Source organism: Chamaea fasciata, unplaced genomic scaffold, assembly GCF_029207755.1.
Source record: "Chamaea fasciata isolate MVZ Bird 193981 ecotype frontalis unplaced genomic scaffold, bChaFas1.0.hap1 SCAF_2, whole genome shotgun sequence".
NCBI classification, from domain to species: domain Eukaryota; kingdom Metazoa; phylum Chordata; class Aves; order Passeriformes; family Sylviidae; genus Chamaea; species Chamaea fasciata.
In genome coordinates this window covers 40,650,290-40,676,259 of record NW_027094087.1, presented here as the reverse complement: position 1 = coordinate 40,676,259, position 25,970 = coordinate 40,650,290, and the positions used below count along the sequence as shown (strand labels likewise).

At 35.6% G+C, this 25,970-nt stretch overlaps 1 protein-coding gene across 1 annotated transcript in view; it reads right to left on the bottom strand.

Moving 5' to 3' along the window:
- DYNC2H1 (dynein cytoplasmic 2 heavy chain 1) overlaps positions 1-25,970 on the bottom strand; it is a 145,060-nt gene that overhangs the window by 22,000 nt on the left and 97,090 nt on the right. The window contains exons 83-85 of the mRNA XM_066175749.1: positions 14,411-14,527; positions 6,963-7,172; positions 4,046-4,135 (exon numbers count right to left, since the gene is read on the bottom strand). Coding sequence (XP_066031846.1) covers positions 4,046-4,135; positions 6,963-7,172; positions 14,411-14,527 — 417 coding nt within the window. The remainder of the gene's footprint in view (positions 1-4,045; positions 4,136-6,962; positions 7,173-14,410; positions 14,528-25,970) is intronic.

Sequence of the window (25,970 nt, the reverse complement as noted above, 5' to 3'; positions counted from 1 at the left end):
TATGGAATAAGCCTTATTATGGAATGCCCAAGTGGATGAGTAGCAGGACTGAGCACGGCTATTCTGGATTTGTACAAGATTTATTACGTGAGCTCTTTAACCTGGTAAAAATTGAGAGGACTTGATTCCCTTGGTTTTCTAGGATCAGCATTTCTGCCTGTTATCAGTGACTAAAATATCAGTGAATGAAATATCTCTCCCTAGATGCCTGGGGTGTGAAGGAGAAATCCTGGATTTCCTATTCCCAGAAGTTTTATAGTATATTCAGCAGGCAATTTCCAAGACTTCAAATCTCATATACCTTGGGCATCCAATCCATCTTTCTGGGGACTTAATTGTTGAAGTAGAGGAACAGGGTTCCAAAATAGGAACAAAGTCATTCTTCTTTAAATTAAAAAGACCATTAAAATAATAAAAATCTTACACTAGGTGACCAAATTGGTATTGAAGTTAAATATTACTACCTTAGATTTTACTCAGGATGTGAAGGGACAAGTGAACAGTGTCGCAGAAGATAAATATAAGTCTCTTGAAAAAATACTAAATTTAACTGCCTTAGATATTATGAGTATATAAAGAAGTATATTTTTATAGATAAATACACAGTTTCAATGAAACCTTGCATAAATTATGCAACTAAAAACTTTCAGTATTCATAAACATTTCCTTGATTAGAACTCTGAAACTGGCACTTATGATTCCGAGGTCAGAAGGTACACCATGAGACTTTTAGCACCGCTCTAACCAAACAGTCATGCAAAGGAAAAACTGGTTTTGTAAATGATATAAAACCAGCTGAGTCCAAAAGAATGAAATACAAGGTCTTTTTGGAATAAGAAGGTTCTGGGGTTCTTTTTTGAAAAGGTGAAATTAAGCTCTTCATTTAGTTCTTGTGGAACCAAAAATAAATTTCCAATTTGTTGACCTGAAACAATTTTTTAAGGTTGCTATTCAGCTGACATTTGCCTGGGCTGCTGTTTTGCCTCTCAATAGCTGCAGTTCTGAGTTTCCTCTCTCTCTCCTGTTGGTATCCATAGCCATGAGAAGACACTTATCTAGAGACTGGGATGCACTTAATACCATCATAAGCTGATGTGTATTAATGTTGAGCTATGATCGTGAACCATCTGAGAAGGAAACCACAGGGAAACAATGATGGCATTTAGGCTGCCATCATGAGGAAACTGATAGTATAAGGATCAAGAATTAAAACTTTTACAATGATCACTTATGATTCATACATTTCATATCTTAATGTTGGTAGCAAATATATCACTGTAGACAGACAATCTGAAACACAGTATTATAAAGTTCAGTGCCTTCACTGCTAATTGCAAGTATTCAGAACTCCATCTTAGAAGAATGATCAATACATAACTTTTGTTTCAACTTAAAGCAAAAAGCTACCATCCAAATATAAGAATTTTCACCTGGGAAGAAATCACCTATTTACATCAGGTCTGTCACCATAACATAGTACAAAGCAACACATGCCTCTACTGCATTTTGCATATATAAATTTGTTCATATTTTCAATAGGCAGTTTTCTTTTTTTTTCTTTTACCAAGTGAATTCCGACCTGTTGTTTTTCTGTCTTTTGTTGTGTAATGCTCTCAGAACAACTTTACACTTCTATAAATTCTGCTATAAATATTTTACCATCTGGCCTATGTTTCGTCTTCCTCCCCATCCCCATTAAATGCTTGTTACAGCTGCTTTTATTGTTTTCTGCACTGGCAGCAAACCTCTTGACAAGGCAGCCTTTAACTAATAACCTAGGCCGAAACCTACTCCATCCTTAGTAAATGTAATCCCACAGTACAACTTTGATCTTTCAATGTCTCCAATTTTGTCTTAGAAATACCTAAATCAAACCTGTCTCAAACAGTAAAGCATATAAGTCAATATCTTATAGTCAATGAAACAGAGGGACATAAGAGTAACTATAAAAAAAAGCTTATAAAATTGGTCACATAAAACTAAACTAATCTAAAATATGGCATTTATTGAAATTAAAATCTGAAGATAATTTTCAGAGTTATGAAATATTTTTATTGAAGGCTTTATTGAATTTCTGAATACTAAACCTAGACTTAACTACTGATTAATTACATTTATAAAATCAATAATGAAAAGTAAGAAAAAAGAAAAAAATAATTAAAAAACAATCAAGACTAATCAGGGAGGTGTAATGGGCACAATCACAATTTGGAACCACATTTAAGGAAAAAGATGATTCAACCAGTATGTGTAATTAGAAATAATCAACATTTTTCTAATAATATACAATATAGAAATATGGAAATTGTATTTCAGATGTGATTTGACTAGAAGCTTGAGATTCAAAACAGAATGTTACTGTATTATTAAGAATTGCACCAAACACAACTCTATTACATATCTGACACTAAGAACTAAAATGAGACAACCAGTAGCTGTTATCACTAATAAAAATTTAACATAATTTACTGCTTATGGACAGAGTAAAGTATCTACTGTAAAGCTATGCCTTAATAATCTTTCTCTCTCTTACAATAAATAACTGTTAAAGAGTGTAAATGTTTCCTTCATAATAAGTTTCATAAAAATGAGTAATTCAAATGTTCAATTTTGTCAGGAGTTTGAGCAATGAGAAAGGAAGATTACTGTCATGGTAATGCAGCAAATATAATGCAGCACATTAGTCAGTAGCTGACTGGAGTAATATGTGGAAATAAAAACTTTTGGGATGTGTGGTTGAAAATCCTCTATTACTATTAACACTAATTTCATCCTGTTACCTTTGCATTATGACTTTGCATGGGAGGTGCACTCCACACAGAAGCTAAAACTCTGATCTCTGACTTCCATTAAAAATAAACCATATAAGTAAGGGAAATTGCACGCAGTTTGGTCACAACCAAAAAGAAGTAGAAGCTGCAAGCAGTAATGTACTCTTGAAGCTTACAAACACGCTGACTCACCACAAATGATGCTTTTTTTAATACTAAAGGCTATAATAGTCAGCAAAAAGACAGATGGGACCAAGTTCAACTCCAGTTATATGAACAAAAAACATTTGAACATGCATTATAACTTGTTGCTATATATACTAATATTTTTTTCTGCTTTGTACTTTTAACTTTTTTTTGAAGGAAAGGATAAAGAAAAAATAAGTATTAGTCAAAGGAAATTATTTGCTTAACAAGAATTTCAGTAATACTTTGGAAACATGTATTTGACAGTTTCTTTAGAAAAAGTCATGCCTAGGAGACATGTGGCCCTCAAATCTTTCTTCTGAATCTGACAGTCAGCATAAATGTTGACAAAAATCTTGGTATCCCATTGAACAAGATGTGTTAATCAAGATCAAAATGAACAGCTTTCTATTTATTGCCTGGAAGTAACAAAGATCTGTCCTTTCTAACATAGTATTCCGCTCTGGCAGGTTCTCACAGTTTTCTGTCCATGCATCAAACAAAGAATTTGTTTCCTTAAATACTAATTAATTTAGATAAATTACTTTTGTTTGTGTATTATCTTAAATATACCACTTCTGTCAATCAAAGTGCATGCTGATTTACCTTAACTAAAAATTAATCTCTTTACGTCAGACTGTGGATAGACAGAGCTGTTATCAGTCCCTGCACCTCCTCTTACGGCCCTTTGTAAACCTGGAGAATGCAGATCTTTTCATTACTTTCTCCCAAGACGAGTCATCTATTAATTTCTACACTACTTTTATTAGAAATGCTTCACTTATGTTTTGATACGCATCTCTCTACCAGATTAAAGACTTTGTCTTCACTTAAATGCAGAATTTCATCTGGGTAAGAAAACATCTTCTTCCTCCACAGTTCACCATGAAGACTAATGACTAAGACGTAAACCTACTGTGAAGTAACTGGCAATATTATCACATTATTCCTTGATCTTTGGATTTTTATATACCTTTTCACACATCTAAAACTCTTTGGGACCTGTGTTCTAAAGGTCAATTGTAGTGTAATTTACATAATATACTGTGTCACTGAATACCAGCACACTGAGGTAAATGACTCTTTACCTGTATGGCAAGCGCTCGAGCTACAAGACTTCTAAGATATTGCAAAGGATCTTCTGGACCTTCCCACTTGCTTTGCCATGTGACAGGACACTGAAATAAAAATATATTTACTGAATATATCAATTTCAAATCCATCGTCATTACATTTTAAATTGACAACTTGAATGAAAATAAATAATCTGGAGATCAAAATGATCTACCAAAAAAAAAGAAAAAGGCAACACCAGTAATGTAATGATGAAGAACATACAACCACAAACAGAAAGGTTGTATTCCTGCTAATTCTTTGTGTGGTCCAGACTAAGTGTTGATGGAGAAATTGCAAGAACCTCTGCTAGTCAATAAGGAAACATCAGTTGGTTTCACAAATATTTACAAAAGGCCTAAGAGCATTATTTCTTGGAAAGTCACAATGTCATCCTTCAACAGCAGCCACTCCTTTTCTGCAGCCTTCTCAGACTTCAAAACGCAGTTGTGTGGCTCTGTGGTGAAGAGAATCTGGTACAATTCCCCTGCATGATTCTTTTCTCATCCCCTCACAGCTTGTGCAGAGCAACACCTGAGGAAAAAAGTCCTGCAAGACTTCCCCATATAAATTTCCCTTTGACTTCAAAAGGAAAGGCTTAAAAGGGCTTCTGTTAAACTTCCTCCTTATAAAAAAAAGGATAGAAACACTAATTTTACCAACTCCACAGGAATCTAAAGCATACTGAAAGTGACTGCAAGGTTCTCTAACTTATGAGAAATAGAATTAATGCAAATTAGTACCTGTGGAATACTGCACACTACTGAAGAAGCTGAGCAGAATAAACAGTTTATACTGTTTAATATTTACATCTGCATTTTCCAGGAAGTTCCCACTCTAATAGCATATGTACTGAACAGGTATTCAAAATCTGATCAAAGAAGTTTGTAAAAAAAGGTATCTTTCAAAGTAAATATTCTATGTTTACCATTTATAGATAAAAACCAGAACATAACTAGATTCAAGGACACTAACTAAAAATTAATTCAATAAACTAGAATATATAGAAGACAATTAATAAAACACAGTTAATTGCATGGGGTTTTTTTCTAATTAGAATTTTTTTGGAACTCATTTTTTATTTGAAACCTTGCATTTTTGCAGCTTCTTCTACTAGATATGCATTTACAGGCAGCTCATCAATCTATCACTTACAAGGCATTTGCCTAATGTTGCTAATACATCACTCTAAATTACTTTTAAGTCTAAAGAAATAGCTTAGCTAATTGATATTAGGTAAGTGTATCTCAGATATGCTTATGCTCTTTTTGACTAGGGTGGAGTTAAATTTTCTTCACAGTGGCTAGTATGGGCTAACATACCAAATTTACACAAATACAGCACATCGCTGAAACCTTTATAAGTCATACACTCAATGATTTTTACATTTCTAATAGTAATCCAGCAGTTTCTTCAGGTGCTATAATCTCAAAAGAACTACAGTCTTAGTGGGTTTAAAATACAGCTTTTGAAAAATAATCCTTTGCTACATAACACATGAAAACACTAAACAAGAAGAGCATATACAAAACACATAAAGAAAATCACTTTAGGATGACAAATACAGTGAGGTTTAGTTGCCATGTCAAGAACGTGGCATTAGCCTCTCTGGAAGGCCGCTGAAAAAATTGCTATATGGTTACAACCCAGTGAAGTGATCCATGTCAAGGAAAGTGGGTAAGTAAGCAGATGAAACGACAGAAGCACTGGTCAATACATCAGGAAGCACTGAACTGATGCTTGTGAGAGGTTAAAATGCATAGAATTTTTAAGAAACTTTGCAGCAAGGATCAGCCTCACAGCTCCTGCCAGTTCCAACAGAAGCGTGCAGCTTGATTCCACAAGCAAGCCGTGCTCTCTTGCTCAGTAACAAGAAATATAACTGTAAGAACTAAAGAATGGCCATTAAATGTATCATTTCCATTCACTATGACTTGGACTTAGTGCCAGTTTCTACCACATAGTCAAATCATGTTTAAAAAGGCAGTGAGATTGCTAACAAGAAAACATAATTTTTTCTAAATGTACAGCAATTTTCCTAACAAATGCTGTCTTGTTAATCTAAACAGACAACAAATTTAATTATTGTTTTGATTAGAATTTGATAGATCAATAAATGTATAACAATCTTTTCAACAGTACTTGTTCTTCACATGAAGATAAAAGGGATGTTAATAGGAATTACTGTTCATTGTAGAAGCAATCTCAATATCTATGCATTAGCATCAACAGAATTTATCAGTTACTGGAGGTGAAACAAACCAAAGTTTCATGTCACATCAGTGTTCGACTATCTTAACTCAATTTTCTAGATATTAATGATAGAGCACGTAAATTTGATGTCACTACCAGGTTATAAATATGCCGAGTTTGATGCCAAAAAGCATGAAGAAAGTACATATACAAAATTTGAGTGATTTTCTTGTATATCAAGAATATAGGGTGGTTGAGATGATAGGCTGGTATGATAGGCACAGCTTGTCTGGTGAGGTAGGCAATACTCCATACCAAATAAATCGAAAGGGAACAGTTATTGCAACTTGAATTTTAAGAAAATGTAAAAACTAAGTAAAGGGATAGATTTACATATTCTACTGGCTAATGTATTTGACTTATCTAGCATGACTTGGTGTTTGAAATTGACATAGTATTTCACAACTTCTAATTGGATTTGTCTCTAAGAGAAAGCTTGATAAGAGAGTAATGCAATTCAGAAGTTTCTACAAATACTTCTGACAAATTTTCCAGAAAAAAGGTCTTGTTTAAGAGTTTCTATCTTTAAAAGAACGCCATTTTAGAGTCTTTATCAAGAAAAAAATGTGTATTAGTTCAGTTTCCTTGGGTTTTTTCAATGCTTATTATATTATATATATTCAGTACAAAATTACTTACCTTCTGGTTTAACAGAGCACTTGCTAGTGCTTGTACTTCAGAACTCAGTAGCGAGGTTCCTCTGATGACTTTACTTAAAGAAGCAAGTGACTGATGGACACTCTGCACAAGGCGAATGGCATTGAACTGTTCCAGAGTAATGAATGATAAGATTGGAGATCCTTGTTGCTCTGCAGGAGGAGACACCTTCTGATGGATCAGGTTAGAATTCTAAGAAAGAACATGTGGTATCCAGTTAATACACTCAGGGAAACTATGATGTTGTATAATATATTATTTGTTTAATTCTTAATACTTCATACAACCTTGTTAGCTTTGAAGTAATAGCAATATCATCCCTTTTCTGACACTAGATTAAAACTACAGTGATACTTTCAGTACTGTCTGTGACATGTTCAATAAAGGCACCACTCTTCTGAGACAAGTCTGTCTACCCAGCTACTTCAAAAGTACTTGAATTGTTGAAAAATCTTCACTTAGTTGAATCACTGCTACTAGTATTTGTGTTAATGCGTTAGTATAAAAAGCAGTAGTGTACTCAGAACAACAAAATTTTACTAGGTACTGTAAACTATGCTGCCAGTTTTTGCTTCGTGAGACTTGTTCAACATGGAGTTGAATTAAATACAATAAATACAAAATAAATATTATTTTATGCGTAAATCTTGAGTAACTCAGACTCTGGGAGGTACTGCTGCTCTCACACTGCAATTTTTACTACTTACTTCCCTTTAATTAAAGCCACTGAAAATCCAAATTTATTCAATAATTTCAGGAGTTGGTGCAATTTTGAAAATCTTAATTCATATGCAACTTATTGCATAGATTAATTTTTTCATGTCTTTGGAAACTGCCAACCTGCAATGTCCCAAGATGCAGAAATGAATTTCCACTCTAGAATTAAATTTTTTTTTGAAAATTCTATGAGGCACAAATGCAAAAAGCAAACCCTAGCCTATGGGAAAAAAATGTTTTGCTATTTCAATTTCTAATAATTTAGTACAGATAAAATCAGATTTTACTTTCTCTGAAATATGTTGTCTTGAAATAACAAGTATTGATTATTTTTCAGGTTAAATGAATCCATGAATTGTCACATGGCATCTTGCTTTCCAGAACACACAGGATATTTACCTCTATAATCCTTCCCAGGCACTATGCGATTGTCAGAACTTTTACACTTTTAATTTCAAGCTCATACTGCACTCAGCTACCAAGCTAAAATATGAGAGAAGCTAAATGCATAAGCAATACTTCGGCTTGTGACTGACCAACAGAAAAATGAAGGATAAAGTCTTCCAACATGGTTAAAGAAGTATACAACAAAGTTACTGATCAAAGTGCCAAATCTTACAGTATTTAAAGTAGTTATGCTTTGCATTTTTTCTCAGCATGCATTCAAAAATCACAGTATCAGTTTCACATCAGTTTTTCTGACACCATAATTTGCTGAGTATATGTAAACTGTAATATGAAGCTAACATAAACTAGCTGATAATTTCTTATTGAGGTGTATAATTGCACAAAATAAAGAAAAACCCAAGACACTGCACCTGGGAGGCTTTGCTCAATCTTTAACACTCTTTTAATTCACAAAAGCTTATTGAAAGAGAAGTCCTCTAAGTTCCTCAATATTGTCCTTTGCATAAGAGTCTCCCATGAATTTCAGATTCATTTCATCACTCTTTCTAATGTTTTCCCCTGAGAATTTGTTGAAACAGCCCATCTGTCATTTCCATAGGAAAATTAAACATGAATACCAAAATCAGCTTATACATTTAATGTCCTATTACATTCTCTCAAAATCCATTATGTATATAACTCACATCAGCTTTTAAAATATGTGTATGCTCATGACCATTTTGGGAATTAAGACAAAGAACTGATGAAGTACTGAGTGCTTTTCCTAATCTTAAGAAACTGAAGGTAGATTCTAATCTTTACTATTAAATACTGTGTTTTGCAACCAATGTTAATCAGGCATATTTTTTGACCTTGATAATTTTCCCTCTTTCAGTTCTGTATGTGTTGTTTAGTATAATGTAAGACTTCATAAAGTCTCATCTAAACTGTCCCAGAGCTTTACTTTGTTACCTTCTTAAAATCAGGCTTTTGCAAACTCCAGTATGTTCTGAAAACTGCCTCCTCAGAAATGTAACAAATACAAAGAAAATAAACTTATATACCTTTACTAGTTCTGCATTTGATTCAAAATGCAATTTTGGTGGTGGTGGTGGTGATGGGTTTTAGAAATCTCCATTGCCCTTTTGATGTACCTATTTTGCCTCCTTCTTCGAGTCTCTCTGCCTATTTTTTTAGATATTAGCCACTCACTGTTTTTCACATGCTTTTCATTGTTGAAAATAAAATAAAGAATGACCCTATATTTTTGTTTCACTGATTTTCCTTCATGGAAAAAACCCTGTTGTTTTTTTAAAGCTGAGGTAGCTAATGAGATACCAGGGATATGTGATTCTTGGGGCTGTTCTCTACAGTGCCAGGAGTTGGACTTCAATGATCCTTGTAGCACCATGCCAATTCAGAATATTCTGTGATTCTATGATTCTACAGTGGTTTAGATAAAAGAGCAACAACTCATTAATTTTCAAAACTACTTCTACAACTTTCTTGCAACATTATCCAACTTCATGAAAATAATTAGTTAAAATTTACAAACATAACAAAAGATACAAAACATGTAATTTATAATCATACATTCAGTTAACAACTTCGAAGGAGCTGCTGCTGAGCTTTTTATGGGTGGGCATTCTAACTTTCATAGCGCTGAACAGGGTTTTCTGAAACAAGGCAGAAAATGCAACCACCTTACAACAAAAATATAGCACTGATTCCTCTCCCTCTCCTCCTGACAGAGAGCCATTTGGACATGATGAAACACTTACACACTCCCCCTGTGCCCTCATACTTTTGTGCATCTCTGACAACTATTACATGGTGGGCAATTCCCGAGTTCCACGGGTCAGTGACATCCAGCTGATCCACTTATGTGACAATGAATGCTTATACAGGTCCTAAGCCACAGTCTGTCAGGGCAAGGCTGTGTGGGAAGAGAACGGACACCAGGACAGAGACTGGTTGAATTAACTCTGACTAACTCAAGGGCCTAGCCCTTGCCAACAATCTGTAGTGCGCAATTCTTCCACATTAAGGAAGAGTTTTTAAAATTCGTGTAACATTTGACACCTTACTCAGTGAAGACTTTATTTTATAGATCAACAAGTCTTTCATGCAAGCTAATACTGAGCATGTATGTGTTTTTTTCCAACTAAATGGCAGGTTCATCAGAGTTTAATTAATTTGATAAGAGTCAAGCTGTTATTAAATTGTGCTGCAAAACACCGTAAAAGCAGTTCTAGGACAGTATTCACTACAAGGATGTTTTCAATAGCGAGAATTAACATGTATGTTTTAAAATGAGGCTAATATAGGCGAAAATGTCAAGACATTCTCTATCAGTTCAGAACAGCTCAATAAAAGCAGAAGTTTGCCTGTGTAATTTCAACACAGATGCACATGGATTTGAAGCACATTTTAAGTATCTATTTCATTTAAAGTAAAATTCAATTAAAAATTTTGGAGTCTGAATTCTGGCTAGACTAATAATCAGTGGATGAAGGAGAGGCAACTGCCATGATTCTATTCTTATAGATACATAAAGAATAATAAACTTCCCAGTTCAACAATTTCAGGATATCTGAATAATTGGTAGCAACATTTAACAGGGGTTTCCATCATGTATGGTCTGAGAGAAAAAAATGAAGCCCTGCGAATTACCAGAAATATTTCTGAAAAAGTAATGACTTGTAAATCCTCACTATTGTGTTAATGTGTAAGGAATATTATCCATTTTGAAATGTCTAAAATGAAAAAAAGCTAGAATTTCCAAAATATGTCTGCCATTTTTGCTGTTTGGCCACAAAGACTGTGATAAGCTCTGAAAACTGAACAAAAAAGACTCTGATTCACAGAACCACAAAACAGCTGAGGTTGGAGGGAACCTCTGGAGATTGTCAGGTGTTCAAAGCTACAGCAGGTTGCCTAGACCAGTATTCAGTCTCCATCCAAGAATTTGATCCCTTGGATCTTCATATGCTCCACACTACCCCTGGCAGTTGACTGGAGCCTGCGTAGGAAAGCTCCAGGGCTATGTCATAGTCTGAGGGCCAGACAAGCCTCAGCAGTTTTTCCGCAGTGTCCCAGAGAGGAGCCCCTAGAAGGCAGCAAAACCCCCTAAACAACAGATGAGGTCAGAAAATGGGAGCATTCTTCCTCCCAGCTGCAGGGAATTGCTCACTACTTTTCCTTACCACTTCCTCTTGGTGCCTCTGTGTGGATCAGGTTTAGTTGGCTTTGGAGTTTCATTAAGAGTGCAGAGACAAAAATATGTCCACATTAAGAGATTGATCAACCATTGGGATGAAAATTCTACAGGACATACCTATGTCAAGTGGTAAACTTTGCTGAATTTCAAAATTATCAGTACATAGATGTACAACAACTGTTTTCAAGGTATTTGTAAGATAATCCTTTTTTAATTAATCCTTGACTTACATACTCAACATGGGAATAAAAATGTTTAAAACAACTTCACCTTTGTCTACATATTAACAAACTTCTGACTATCTTTTTGCCTCTGGAGTAATGGTTTTTTACAGACTTCGGGAATACTTTTTTAATTTTACTTCTTCATATCTGGGAACCTGTTTTAGTTTCATATTCTCTGCCCATTCATGCATAAATAAAATAATTTATGATTGTTAACTTAAGCAGCAATTCAACTATCTTCTTCATTCCAATTTCCAGGTCTTTAAAAATTCTGCAAAGATGATGCCTTCATTGAACTATCAATCTAGAATGAGAATGTAGAACTGTATGCAATGTCTGTGAAATATTAAAGACGCCTAGGCCTTTTCAAAGCTTGAAGCAATTATAGGTTGAATAGACCATGAAAACTAATTTTGATAAAGAATATTATTATTTAATTTTTTTGAAACACTCAAGAAAATGTCCCCCACACAAAAAAAAAGAAACTATAAAAGGTCAGAAGGCATCCTATTCTAAAGGATATATTCAAAAGATTAATTTTATTATCTGCTAATAGCATAAAACCTTTAGAAAATCAAAGAAACTTCAAAATAATACAGAATCCTTGAATGGTTTGGGTTGAAAGAGACCTTAAAAATAATCTAGTTCCAACCCTCCTGGACCGGCAGGGATACCTTCCATAGACCAGGCTGCTCAAAGCCCCATTTAACCCGGTTTTGAGCATTTCAGGGATGGAGTATCCACTAGTTCTCTGGGAAACCTGTGCCAGAGTCCCACTACCCTCTCAGGAAAGAATTTCCTAATATTTAACCTAGACCTAGCCTCTTCCAGTTTGAAATCATTCCCATTTGCCCTGTCCCTACACGCCCTTGTAAAACATTCCTCTCCAGCTCTCCTACTGGGAAGGCCACAATAAGGTCTCCACAGTGCCCTCTCTTCTCCCAGCAAACAACTCCAACTCTCTCAGCCTGTTTTCATAGGAGAGAAGCCTTGCAAACAATATACAAAATTTTTGTACCTGATGATACCGTAAAAAATTAAATTGCTCTTGGTAGGAATAGGTCATGCTAACCAGGTCTTACGCTTACTGTGTAAGGCTCCAGTACTGGCCTTCTAGATGTGTTATCAGCTTGTAGGAGAGCTTGCTGTGTGAAGTGGAATTCAGTACCAGGTGTCTCCTATTCTAATATGAAGTTTGGGATAATAGCCAAAGTCTTGAAAGTATGAGCACAGTTTGAAAAGAGAGGTCTGAGAACTATAACCAACAACTTGATGGTGATGTAATGGCCATTGTGAAAGGGCACAATTAAGAAATGGCAAAGCTACTTGTGCTCTTAGGCAAGAGGCACTTATGCAGCAAAGAAAAACAGCCCAGTGACACAATAAAGGTACCTTCTACAGCCTGAAAAATAACCCCACCTAAGTGTCACTCAGCCTGTAGGTCAGGAATTCAGGTAAAGAGCTAAAAAATCATATGAAAGAAGATCTCAGATTTGAAGGCAATGATAGGAGTGAAAGAAGAGGCCTTCACCAGGTCCAGCTTTCCTTGTCAAAGAGCACTCAGGAAATCTTCGTTACTTCCATGTAGGTGACTATCAAGAACCTCAGCCACCAGTACCAGCTGTGTCTTCAGCTTCATGGTACTGCATACTCACAGCTAATTTATGACCCAAGTTTTAAAGAGTATGTACTTTGAATTTGCAGTGCTAATGAGAAACAATTCTAAAGAACTAGACATTAGCTACATGTGCTGCTATTAATGAGTATTAATGTAGTGTAGATTTGTTTTACTGTTTAAAACTGGTCTCATTTACCCATCTTTCAAACACTGCAATCAAAATCTCTATTTTTGCTATTGTTAACGTGTACATATACGTAATAGTTTTATGTGAGCTTTTTCAAAAATATACAGTGTCACACTGAAATAGACTTTTTCTTACAGGATCACAAACCTGGTTAACAGAAAGCCCATTTTCAGAGGCCACAGATTTCAACAAGAAGTTCTTTAGTACCAGAAGACTATTCTGACACACAAACATGACGCATCATACACTTAGCTTGGATTAGATGAGAATTTAATGAGAGATTTCAAAATGTAATGGTAAATTCTAACCTGTACCTTATGTCTGTTCTTTGTATGTGGTTATTTGAGTAAGGGACATGTTTTTCTCATTACAGTGCTGCTGTGTGCAAGATATAGTTTCAGGCCACAGCATCTCTGATCTATTACTTGATCACTGGGGAGACAAAATAATGGCTAAATGTCCAAGTGGGCACCTAGCATGAAGTGGGAGATCCTTCCCAAGTGTGCGTAGTGTCTGCATTCACACACTTCACATCTAAATGCACACCTGGAATAAGAATTCAATGGTTGGAAACCAAGCTTTACAACGTAAGTTAAAAAACATCACCAAACTGAACCAAGCTAGGCCAACAAAGGAACATAAAGAGAATGATATTGAATACTACAGAGGGTATTTCCTTGAACCTCAGTTTAAAGCTAATACCACATTTCAACACTATAAAGGAAAAACTATATTGTATTTGAAATCATTAAACATTGCCTTGTGAATATTAGATAAAATGAGGAGACTAAATAAAAATCTGAAGTACATTAGCATTTTTCTTGGAAATACATACAGGATGTTGGTCTCATGTTTTGAGCGTTGTCTCGCCTCCATACGGAGAAAAAAGGTGAAAGCCTGTTGTATCACATACAGACTTCATAGCTAATTGTGCACCTAACATTGTACTCTCCACCTCAAATGCATTTCATTTCATTTTTCTCTTCTGTTTCAACACTCAAGGTAATTCCTTTAACTATATTTTTAATATAGTTACCAGAAAAAGAAGTTGTCTTTTCAAATTAGGTATATTCCTACCTGATTAAGTTTCTTCCACAGGTTGAGAACAGGAGAAAGTTCTGTAGACCATATTTCTCTGTCAAATTTGCAGCCAGCAGTTACTGACCTACTCAGGATCCGAAGCTGTGAAATGACCTGAGTGATGAGAATACAAATGCACTCTTGAAGAAGGATAAATAAACTTCTTTTAGTACAAAAATGCCATATACTAGCAAATACTCTTCAATTTATCTATGAACTATCCTTTCCTGCATACTTAATTACTGATCATGATCTGATAAAAACACAAACAATATCCATATTCAAGTACAAAACATACTTGAACTCATTCATATTAAACCACAAAAAAAAAAAACCTACATATTTTCTTATCACAGTAATTGTATTTGTTCAATTATAATTTAAAAACTAATGAGGTGCATAATTAAGTAAAAAGCCTCTTTTCCACTAAATTTAGAGACAAAACTTGAGCTCTGCTTTTAACAAGGCTCAAGCTCTGCCTTTAACTAGGCTTCATCTGTAATTAAAAATTTAAGGGAAACAAACACCCAAAATATGTTACTAAATACATACAACAACTATCAGGGACCAAAACTCAAGACAATGACAGGAAATTCAATCTGATCTGATCAGGATCTCTTATTTACATATTCATGCTACCTCAACCTATTTAAATGCATATCTATTAAAAAGAAGAAAGCTTGAAATTAAAACAATAACTGCAAACCTTCCAGAAAGAAGGGGAGTTTCTAGTTCATTAGGTCCAACTGCCTTTTGTTGTTAGCAACCCTAGTAAGTTTACAAATCAACTGATGAAATACATTCATACATTTGGAACAAAGGCCACTGAAATTAAAATTCTTCAGTGATACTGCAGTCTGTCCCTTAAACTGTATAAAAACCTCCTGCCATTTTTGAGGCATTTTCATTACATTTTAGTTATTTTTCACAGTGTATTTTTTGCAAGGCATGTTAGAGAACAACTTATTAATTCTCTCCTCGTTCACTTGACAATAAAGAATTAAGCTTCATAGTAAAAATTTATTAATCATTCAGAAGGTCTGGACTATTTAACTGCAACACAGACTGAGGGAGAAAGTCAAGTTGTTTCTGCTAGGATTTGACTTTTTTTCTAGTCTTCAAAGATGTGTAATGATGAAGTGCTTTCTCTTGGTTTTCATTTTCTTTCACTGAAGCAGACCTCTCCTTCTTATTTATCAGCTTTAATAGGGACTATGAAGCACTACAAGATGATAGTGCATCCAACCATCATTTTAACTTCTATAACAAGCACTGACCATGAGACTGTGGTTTCAAGTCCTGAGAGAAGATTATAAGGTCAATAGTAGAATCACAACCTCAGAACTCTGGAGAGTAGGTTTCAGTTTAGTCAGGGATCTTTTTAGCAGGAAGCAGTTGGCAACTGTTTTGGAGGGCAAAGAGGGGCCAAGAGAGCTGGTCAGTCCTCAAGAAAAAAAATCTCAAAGCACAAAACCAGTTCTATCTGATGCAGAGAAAACAAGCACAATAAGCAAGTCAAAGAACAATCATGAAAGAAGATCATCATAGATGTACAGGAAGCTAGTAACCTCAAATCCTAGAATATGCTGAGTTGGAAGGGATCCACAGGGATCACTGAAGTTCAACTCCTGGCTCTGTACAGGACGTCCCCAAGAGTCACACCATGTGCCTGAGAACATTGTCCAAATGTCTCCTGAACTCTGTCAGGCTGGTGCTGGGACCACTTCCCTGGGGAGCCTGTTGCAGCGCCCAACCACCCTCTGGGTTAAGAACCTTTTCCTAATAGGCAACCTAAACCCCCCCGACTCAGCTTCAGGCCATTCCCTCGAGTCCTGTCACCGCTCACCATAGAGAAGAGATCAGTGTCTGTTCCTCTGCTTCCTCTCATCAGGAAGCTGGAGCCTGCACTGATGTCTCCCAAAGAAGATGGGCACAAGGGTGGACTACCCAGCAGAGGTGGAAAGACATTGCTCACATCTGTTAGGGTCACGTAAGGAAAGCTAAATCTCATCTGGGTTTAAAACAGCAGTGTATGCAAAGGCCTAAAAGGGCTTCTGGCAGTATTCTGGTAGCTAAAATGAAAAGAAAATATGAGCTACTGCTCTTTATAGCTTCTGTTATATAAAATAACATTTCACCCTCTCATTCTCATAACTTAATTTTAAACTTTCATAATCCTTTGTGTGCCCCAGCAATTGTGTATATCAAAAAAGATTCTTGTTTAATTTAGCGAAAAATTAATTTCTCTGATGAATGTTTTGATCATAGTATCTTTATCATTCCTGCTATTCTTCCTCATTTTCACTCTGCACACATGCAAATGTTCTGACAAGCAATACAGATAATAAACACACATTTGTGCCTTCCAGATATCATTCTTTTAGCTATAGTTTTGTATCTTTTAATTTGTTTTTGGGTAGTTGCCTGCCATCATTTGCTAAGCAATAAAACATTTATATCAAATACACTTTAACTGGTAATTCAGCATGTAGTACTTCATATAAACTTGCATATAGTGCATACTATAAAGCTGAAAAATGTTTATATGATTGCTTTGTGAGTATGGGGGATCGAAAACATTAACTCTGGTATTCATTTCCAAAGCGCCTTTAGAGGTATAAACATGTATCTCCATACAGCTGAAATTATTCTGAAAAGAGTGACTGCAAAATCAAGTAATTAAACTATTTTTCTAACTCTACTGTATGGGGTTAGCTGTCTTTTTCTAATTATCTAATTATAAAATCTGTCAATATAGTTTAAATAGGAAATACAGTATCTCTCCTTGTATTTAGTTTTTTTCCCTTCAGTGTGCCTATAGTTTCTGCTTTGTGTATTTCACCAAAGTAATTCAAAAGTATTGGGTTATCATTACCAAAAGTTAAACACTAAAATTAAAAGTACAGAATCAAAAGAAATCAAGTTTTAATTCTCCGTGTTCTAGAGTACTGTAACATACAATGATCTTCATCAAATGTTCACAGAAAACCTTTAACTCTTTACGGTTTATCCCATTTCTTTTCTCAGGTATAGCAGGTATGATGGAAGCGTAATTTACTCCTGAAGTTTCCATGACAGCACACTTTTCAATTCACTGTATTTTATTTTTTTTTTTAATTAATGGCTAGGGCTGAAACTTTTTGTACTGGTGGCTCTTTCAGCCTGAATATTTTTTCAAAATTTTAACCTAAAATAGTCATTTGCTCTGGACACAGATAAAAATACATTCGATTCATTCAGGCTCTTTCAGCCTGAATATTTTTTCAAAATTTTAACCTAAAATAGTCATTTGCTCTGGACACAGATAAAAATACATTCGATTCATGTCAAAATACTCAGATTAACCTCGCCTTTGAACTGCCTCAACAGGCCAAACTTTTGCTAAGGGACTGCAAATTTGATGGTACAACATCTGTCCGAAATTAGGAAAGAGTTACAGACTGTGAAATAGTAACACATATTACTATTTGAATATGATTACAAGTTTGATATTAGAACTTGAATGGTGTAAGCATTTCATTCTCACAAATCCCAGTGAAGTTCCTTACAGTATTGACCAGTCTATGCCACTTTGAATCAGCTAAAGCTTGAGAAAATGTTTACTCAGTATTCTCAAATCAGTCTCTTTGGATGTTATGAAAATGAAAAGGGAATTTTTAAAAATATGATCATAGAACAATTAACACTGGAAAGAACCCAAGGAGGTCTCTAGTCTAATCTCCTGTTGAAAGCATGATGAGCTTTAAAATCAGAGCAGTTTGCTCAAGGCTTTTTCTGATTTTGAAGAATCTCAAGTACAGCGGCTGAACAAACAACCTCTCTGGATGACCTCTTCCACTGCTTAACTGCCCGAATAATTAAAAGGTTTCCCGTAACACCAAATCTGGACCTTGCTTGTTTCTGTTTATGTCCTGTAAAAATAGAAGTCAAATGCATACTGGGACCAAGAATGTGCTAAGATTGAATAAAACCACAAGTGGGATATATCACCCTACTAGTTTTCTCAGGTGAATCACAGAAGTGTCCAAGGGATTGTGGTATGTTTGCAGTTGCTCCACTTAAGTGTTATCACCTTCAGGAAAGAGAAATAGGTTTAGAGTTGGAAGGGAAACTGGATTTAAAAGAAAAAGGATTATCAGGAATACATTTCTGGGGGTCATTTGAAAACCAAAGCAACAAGACAGGAATGAACACACAGACTGGGTAAGTACCTAGAAGCAAGGAGACCTTGGTTGAGATTACAAAGGGAATATGATTAGGAATCTGTATTTAAGAAGATGAAACAACTCTTGAGTTAAAAGAGGGCACTGTACATAGTCACATTAGGCAAGCACAAATTCACCCTAACCTATCCTTAGGCACTTATTTAAAGCTTACTTAAAACTTACTCAAAAAAATTATCTTCTTAGCCTCCCTAAATAATCAATAGAGAGATCTTAAGTGGGATAATTTGCATTTGAAAGGTTCTCTTATTGAGTATACAGGAAAACTAAGTTCCTTACACAGGTACCTCAGATAGGTCTACGCTGTGGAAATTAGAATGAGATTATTAATTTAATTTCCTGGAAACCTAGCTACAAAGCTTGAGAAGAATTCAGTTTCTCTCAATGTACTATATATACAATACCATCAGGCCAACCTATAATCAACTTCAAAACTTACTCTATATTAGGCTTGCCTTAAACATGATGTTTATATGAGCACATACATAGCAAGATCAGAAGTGATCAGCACATGTATACACCCAGGTCTGTGGAATCGTATCCTTTGCACTCTAACCCAGGTATGTACTTATAGTACTAAGGAAACTGAAAGTTTAATCATAGATGTACAATACAGGGTACTCAAAGTAAGAGTACTTTTACAATACCTAATCTTTGAACGTTCTTCTTTGTTATTGAAAGGTATTCTTTTTATATACTATACACTAAAAGCTCTTGTACGTTGTGCTAGTTCACACCAATTGCAAATCTGAATATTCGGAATAATGAGAAGAGTGAAAAAATCTACCATTAAGCACCTTCATTAAAATTATGAAAGGGATAGAGAAAGAGGTAATAAAAATACAAAAGCAATCACCAGTAATAGTCTGTTTAAAGAGGGGCAAGAAGATTGTTCAGAATCACAATTCTTTGTAAAATCTGTCTGTTTTAAGCAAGGTTAACTAATCATAACAGCATTTATACAAAAAATTCAAAAGAGCAATTTATTTGTGAACGATGCATCTAATACTAATGAAGAGCCAACAGGAACTGCTACCAAGTATTTTCTCTATTCTTAGTGGAAAAATTTCTGGACTGAATGTTTTTTTCTGAGTTATCAGCACAGGAAAATACAAATTGCAAATATTAAAAAGTGTAAGGTGGTCAAACAAAGAATGTCAATATTCATTGACCTAATTATTAAATTATGTGTGCATCTCAGCTTTTTAACCAATTGCATATTTTTGGGTGCATCTACAGACATATGCTATGATATTGACCAGCACATTAGAGTAGAAAACATGTGCATCTAGAGAAATCATGAGGGAGAACAAACAAAATGGAAAGCAATAAAGACACCTAACGTTCCCATGCGATTTCCTACGGAACTGCTAAAAAAGTTACGTTTTACCTGAAAATTAAAATTCATGGAAAAAAACAAAAATGAGGAAATGTCAAGATTTTAACTTTTCTTTCTATGAAACTTAAACAAGAAAAATTTCTAGGAACACAAAATCTATTTCAATTCTTTACTCATGCACAAGATGAAGAAAAAGTCTTGCCTTCAGTTATCCACAACTACTGCAAAAAACACTACTTCACAAACGCAATATATAATAAACAGACTTATATCTATGTCTTGCACTCATTTCAGAATCAAATCAAATTTTATACACAGTACTAAGACTTGAAAAAGAGGAAAGTAATACAGTCAAAAATATCTTGCGAAATTCTGTCAGTGAATTAAAAAAATCTCAGCTCAATCATTTCTGAACTCAATATGATTACTGTTCTAAGAATGCAAAGCTGGGAAGATTTGCTAGTCAGATAACTGGCATTTTTTTTGAGATTATGGAACATATAAAAAAGAATTTTTATTTTTGTACAAAAATGTAACAAGGTCCTCCCAGTAAATCTACAGATGTCAAAGCAGATACTCTACTGCCATCTACCAGTTTTAAAAGGACTTAGTCTTAGCACAGAAACCACTTCTTTGCTCCATTTCTCTGAATGAAACAATATATCCCTTCACACCGATATTTCTGGTTTTGTAAAACTTTACAGCTCAAACTAAAATAAGAAGCTACAGCTTAATTACTTCTGTAGATACTGTGAAAGTACTAACCCAGTGCAATGCAACTGTATCTTTACTGTGTCACAAGAGGGAGCAGGTTTCTGTGTGACATCCCTTCTGGCAGAGCTACATGCTTCCATACTGTTTCTCACAACTTGGCCGCTGTACCCTCATTGTTGAGAAAGTAGCCTAAGACTGAGCTGGCACTGAAACCTCTCTGACTTCCAGTTCCCGTGCCCCTTACCCTCTCTGCAACAACAGGATCCATGGATGCTGTTAGGCTGAATGTTAGGCTTTAATGGCACTTTAAGCAAATAATTCCTACTGCATGTGAATGAGTAAGAGACAGTGTAGGTCTGTGCTTGCTCTTTTCTTGTTCCATCAAGGCCACCTCAAAGCTGCAGTTTCACTAATTAAGGATCTGAAGTAGGGCTGGACTCCATACAGAGATACATGCCTTCTTAATCAAATACAAAGTAAATGTGGCAAAGACATTGACCACACCTGTATCTTCCTTAATACAGAAGCAGATCATATATGACATACCTTTGACAACAGGAAGACCCTGTGTGGAGCAGGGGTTCAGGGGAAGAAGGAAGAAGATCAGCAGCGTGCTACAGACGGACAGCACAAGCCCTAGCTGAACCTTCTCCTAAAGAATAACTGAGAGTTTTACTTCATAGAGGTCCACAGGATACATATTAACTGGAGACCATTAGCTAAAAGGAATGCCAGAAGAGGTGGTTGACCTTAACTAATTACAAATCCTGACAAAATTTAAGGAGACTGTAAAATGGCAGCCTGTTTTTAGAAGCGAACCAACTTCTCATAAGTAGAACACCACCAATGTATTTTCATATACACAGTACCAGTCCTGTGAGAATTAATACCATTTTTTGAAGTGTTACATTGATTCACTAAATGAGTAAAGAGATGTTTTCTAGGTCTATTTGTCAGAGCATAGTACTCTGGCTTCCACTCCATTAATGGCACAGCACATTTCTCTCATGCATCACCACAGGTGTATTCAAAATTCTCCTTGTATTTCAAAAACTCCTTTTAAGTACTCAGCTCTCTGTTGCAGCACAATAAATACAGGTTGACATTACTCATCAATTTCTACTAGAGACTGTCAGTCATGTATTTGTGATGTGGGATGTAATAAATGTCAGTAATTAAATGCTCTGAACAACTGAAAGGTTATATAACTGCTGAAATATTTTAAGAAAATAAATTTATGTTTATCTGGAATCTACAGTAATAACGTAAGAATTTCAAGAACAATACAAATTGCTTTTCAATAATTAAAATAATTTTCAATGATTATACATAGATTACTCTATGTGGCATAATTAGAATTACGAAGGAACAGTAAATACAGAATTCATGCTCTGAGTCCTGTTGAGCTGGATTGCGAAAGAGAAAATCGTGTCTGTTGACAAACACTCAAGAAGCTACAGCTATCATTGCAGCTGCACCTTGAAAAATAACCACACACCATAGCCCATCTATTCTATATACAGTAGAAATACTGCAGCCAGATGTATGACTACAATATTGGGCAGACATTACCCTAACTTTTCTTTATCTGACTTGGAGATTTGGTGTACAAACTCAAGCATGATTCAGCAATTTAAGAGTTGCCAGTGTCCTCATACACCCTCCCCTACACCTTATGTCTCTGTTGCTCTCAGAAACAAGGCAAAAAGCAGCACTGGAACCATGTATCTGATCACAGTTTTAGTAAGACATAGAGCAGTTTTAATCTAAGTAAAAGGATACGCAAGGAATGGCAGGAAGAGGTACAAAATCAGCCAGTGACTTGCTGAAAATAAGAGCACATCAGAAACCAAGTTTAAAAAAAAAAAAAGAATCCAATGATAAAATGCTGTTTTACTGAAGTCAGTGGGATCACTGGAATTACATTTAATGAGGCAAAATTCACTTTGTGCTTCCTGACCCTGGTTTGTATCTTGTCTACTTTACTAGATTGCTCTACACTGTTCTTCATTATTAGATTAATATTAAGTTTAGAAATATCCATCACAAAATAAAAAAATAGTTATAAAAATGTTATAAAAAGGTAACCTTTTTTTCCTACAATATTTCTCATTTTCAAGTACAGACAGAAGAGCAAGAGTATTTATTTTAAATAAATACTGTATTTAGTAGCTACAATAAGGTTCAATTAGCGATTCCTTGTTTTCTGATAGGTTTCATTAAAGAAATTGTTGTTTCGCTTTAAGCAATCCCATCTATAAAAAGAATAATTTAGTGTGAGATTTCTATGCTAGTATTCATTCCTGTGGAGTATTCAATTCAGCAACATGATTTTGCCTGATTTTGTAAACTTGACATTGTTCAGACACCATAATTTTCTTAAGTCATGCAAATTTAATGAGTGAATATTAATTCTCTATGTTGAGTTTCTGCAGAATCTCAAGAAATCTCTCAAGTTTTCAAATGATTCAGCTGCCATTCATGATGAGTACAAAATATCATGGTATGAGTCACAGAATGACAGAATGCTTGGGGTAGGAAGGCACCTCTAGAGATCATCTAGTCCAAGCCCCCCCCACCAAAGCAGGTTCACCCAGAGCAGGCCACACAGTATCACCTCCAGACAGGTTTTCAGTACCTCCAGAAGAGGAGATAGTCAACCACATCCTCTCTGACAGCCTGTTCCAGTTTTCCATCACCCTCATATTTAGGAAGTTTTTCCTCAGATGAACATCCTATGAATGAGTTTGTGCCCACTGCCCCTTTTCCTGTCACTGGGCACCACTGAAACAAATATGGCTCCATCTTCTTGATACCCACCCTTAAGATATCTGTAAATCTTAAAATTGATAAAATCCTTCAGTTGTCCCTTCTCCAGGTGAAACAGACCTAACTTTATCAGCCTTTCCTTGCAAGAGAGATGCTTCAGTCCCCCAGTCATCATAGTCCTCCCTTGAGTCCCCTCCAGTAGCTTCTCATCTTCCTTGAACTGAGGAGCCCAGACCCGGACACAGCACTTCAGATGTGTCTCACCAGGGCAGAGTAGAGGGGCAGGATCACCTCCCCTGACCTGCTGGCACTGCTCTTCCTAATGCACCCCAGGATCCCTTTGGCCTTCTTGGCCATGAGGGCACTGTTGCCTCATGGACAGCTTGCTGTCCACCAGGACCCCCAGGTCCTTCTCTGCAGAGCTGGTTTCCAGCAGGTCAGATCCCAGCCTGTGCTGATGCCTGGGGTTTTTCTTCTTCAGGTGCAGAACCCTGCATTTGCCTTTGTTGAACTGCACTAGTTTTCCCTCTGCCCAACCTCCCAGGCTGTCCAGGTCTCACTGAACGTCAGCACAGCAGCCGGGGCTATCAGTCACTCCTGCCACACGAAAATAAGTATGAATACAGGCACAGATCATTCCTAGGCATTTTCAAATACTGTCTATAACACTGTGCACTGGAGTTCTGTATAAAAACAAATTTATATTTATAGCAATGATCTGAAAAATGAGACTTTTACTGAGAATAGGAAAAAAACATACAAGCTAAATACTATGTCAAAAAACTGCATCAATTTTTTCATGGGAATTACAGCTTACAAAATCCTAAATTAAGAGTTACTTTTTAGTCACAGAAGCCTCTAAATACCATTATTTGCAACACTGCATCTTTATATTTCAAAATATATGTGAAAAAAGTGGATTATTAATGATGACTTCACTGAAGGAAATTTCTGATGTGCTGGTTAACAGCCCATATTGCAAATGCAGGCAGAAATTATTTATATTTATATATATGTTGAGGATAGCCATGAAGTAAACTGCAGAATTAAGGTTTTGGACTTAAGGAAATAAGACACTGGTTTAATGGCCTTAAGGGCGAGGGAAAATATGATCCAGTATAGTAAGGAGAGGGAACATTTCAGGCAGTAGAGTGGACAGCACATTAATTTCAGTTGATTAACAAGGGGAATAAAAGACTGGTTCTGAATGAGCCTCAGAACAAGTCCCCTCATTGTGCAGAAAGGCCAGGATTTTTAGCAAAGCGACTGAGTAAGCATGGAGTATCTCTGTGGACTGAAAGACAAAAAAAAAAAAAAAAAAAAAAAAAAAAAAAAAAAAAAAAAAAAAAGAAACATATTAGAAGAAAAAATCAAGGACAATGAAAGAACTGCCTGGGCAATTCAAGATGAAATTAGAAAAGCCAAATCCCAGCTGGAGATAAGACTAGCATGAAACAATGAAACAATTAGGAGTGAAATGGGTTTCAACACATATATAAGTTCAAAGAGAACATGGGGCATTGGCCAAATGTTAGCAAACATAAGCAAGATATGGTACATAAAACCGTAAGTATTCTAAGGCCTCTGTGCATGTTGTAGGAAGCAAAGGAGCACATAATACTGGGAAAACAGCCCATGCAAGGAACATGACCACACTCAAACACTAACAGGGACTTCAATCCAGCTGTTGGCCAGTCACCAGTGGTGTTCCCAATGCTCAGAAGTGTGACCAGTTCTGTTCCTTATCTTTATCAATGATCTCACCAAGGAGACTGAGTGCACTCTCAGCACACTGGAAGACAGTTGGCAAGTCTCCCAAGGTCAGGCTCATAAGCACTCTCTCTTCCATTAATGTGAATGACAGCCTTGCCTAAGGAGGCATAATGGTGGGAAATATTTACTTGCTTTAGCAGTTGAATAAAATAAAACTGGTAACAAACAAATGAAATTTGAAATGTATTGGTCTTTCACTGCCCTGGAAAATAAAAAGCTGCAAAAAAATATGTCTACTTATTAATGAAATCCCTTTTTGGTCTTTGAGACAAGCACTGTAACTTACATACATACTTGCATAAATTTCACTTTCTCCTCCTGAACTTTTCAATTTGAAATCGAACACTTAGATATGAAGAGCAAGTGTGACAACTTTATTTACATTGTTACATACTCAATGTGGAAATGGCAAAACCAACTATTTTCAAAATCCTGTTCTAATAAAAATCTCATTTTTCAAACAGTCCAGTTTTCAGAAGAAAAGTAACTCTCCTGTACTCTAAGCAACAACCTCATAGTTACAGCTATTTTCCTTAATCTCTTAAATGCTCATTAAAATCTTCATTATACAAGTTTTAGAAATGCTACTGACATTATTACAAAGCTTGATTCAAACTTCAACAGAAAGAAATGGGTAATTCCAAAAGGTGATTCACTCCTCTATTTTAGATGCCTATCTAAGACTGGAACAATTTATTGCCTGTAGCTGCTTGTCTTTCCTTAGTAACAAAAAATAAAA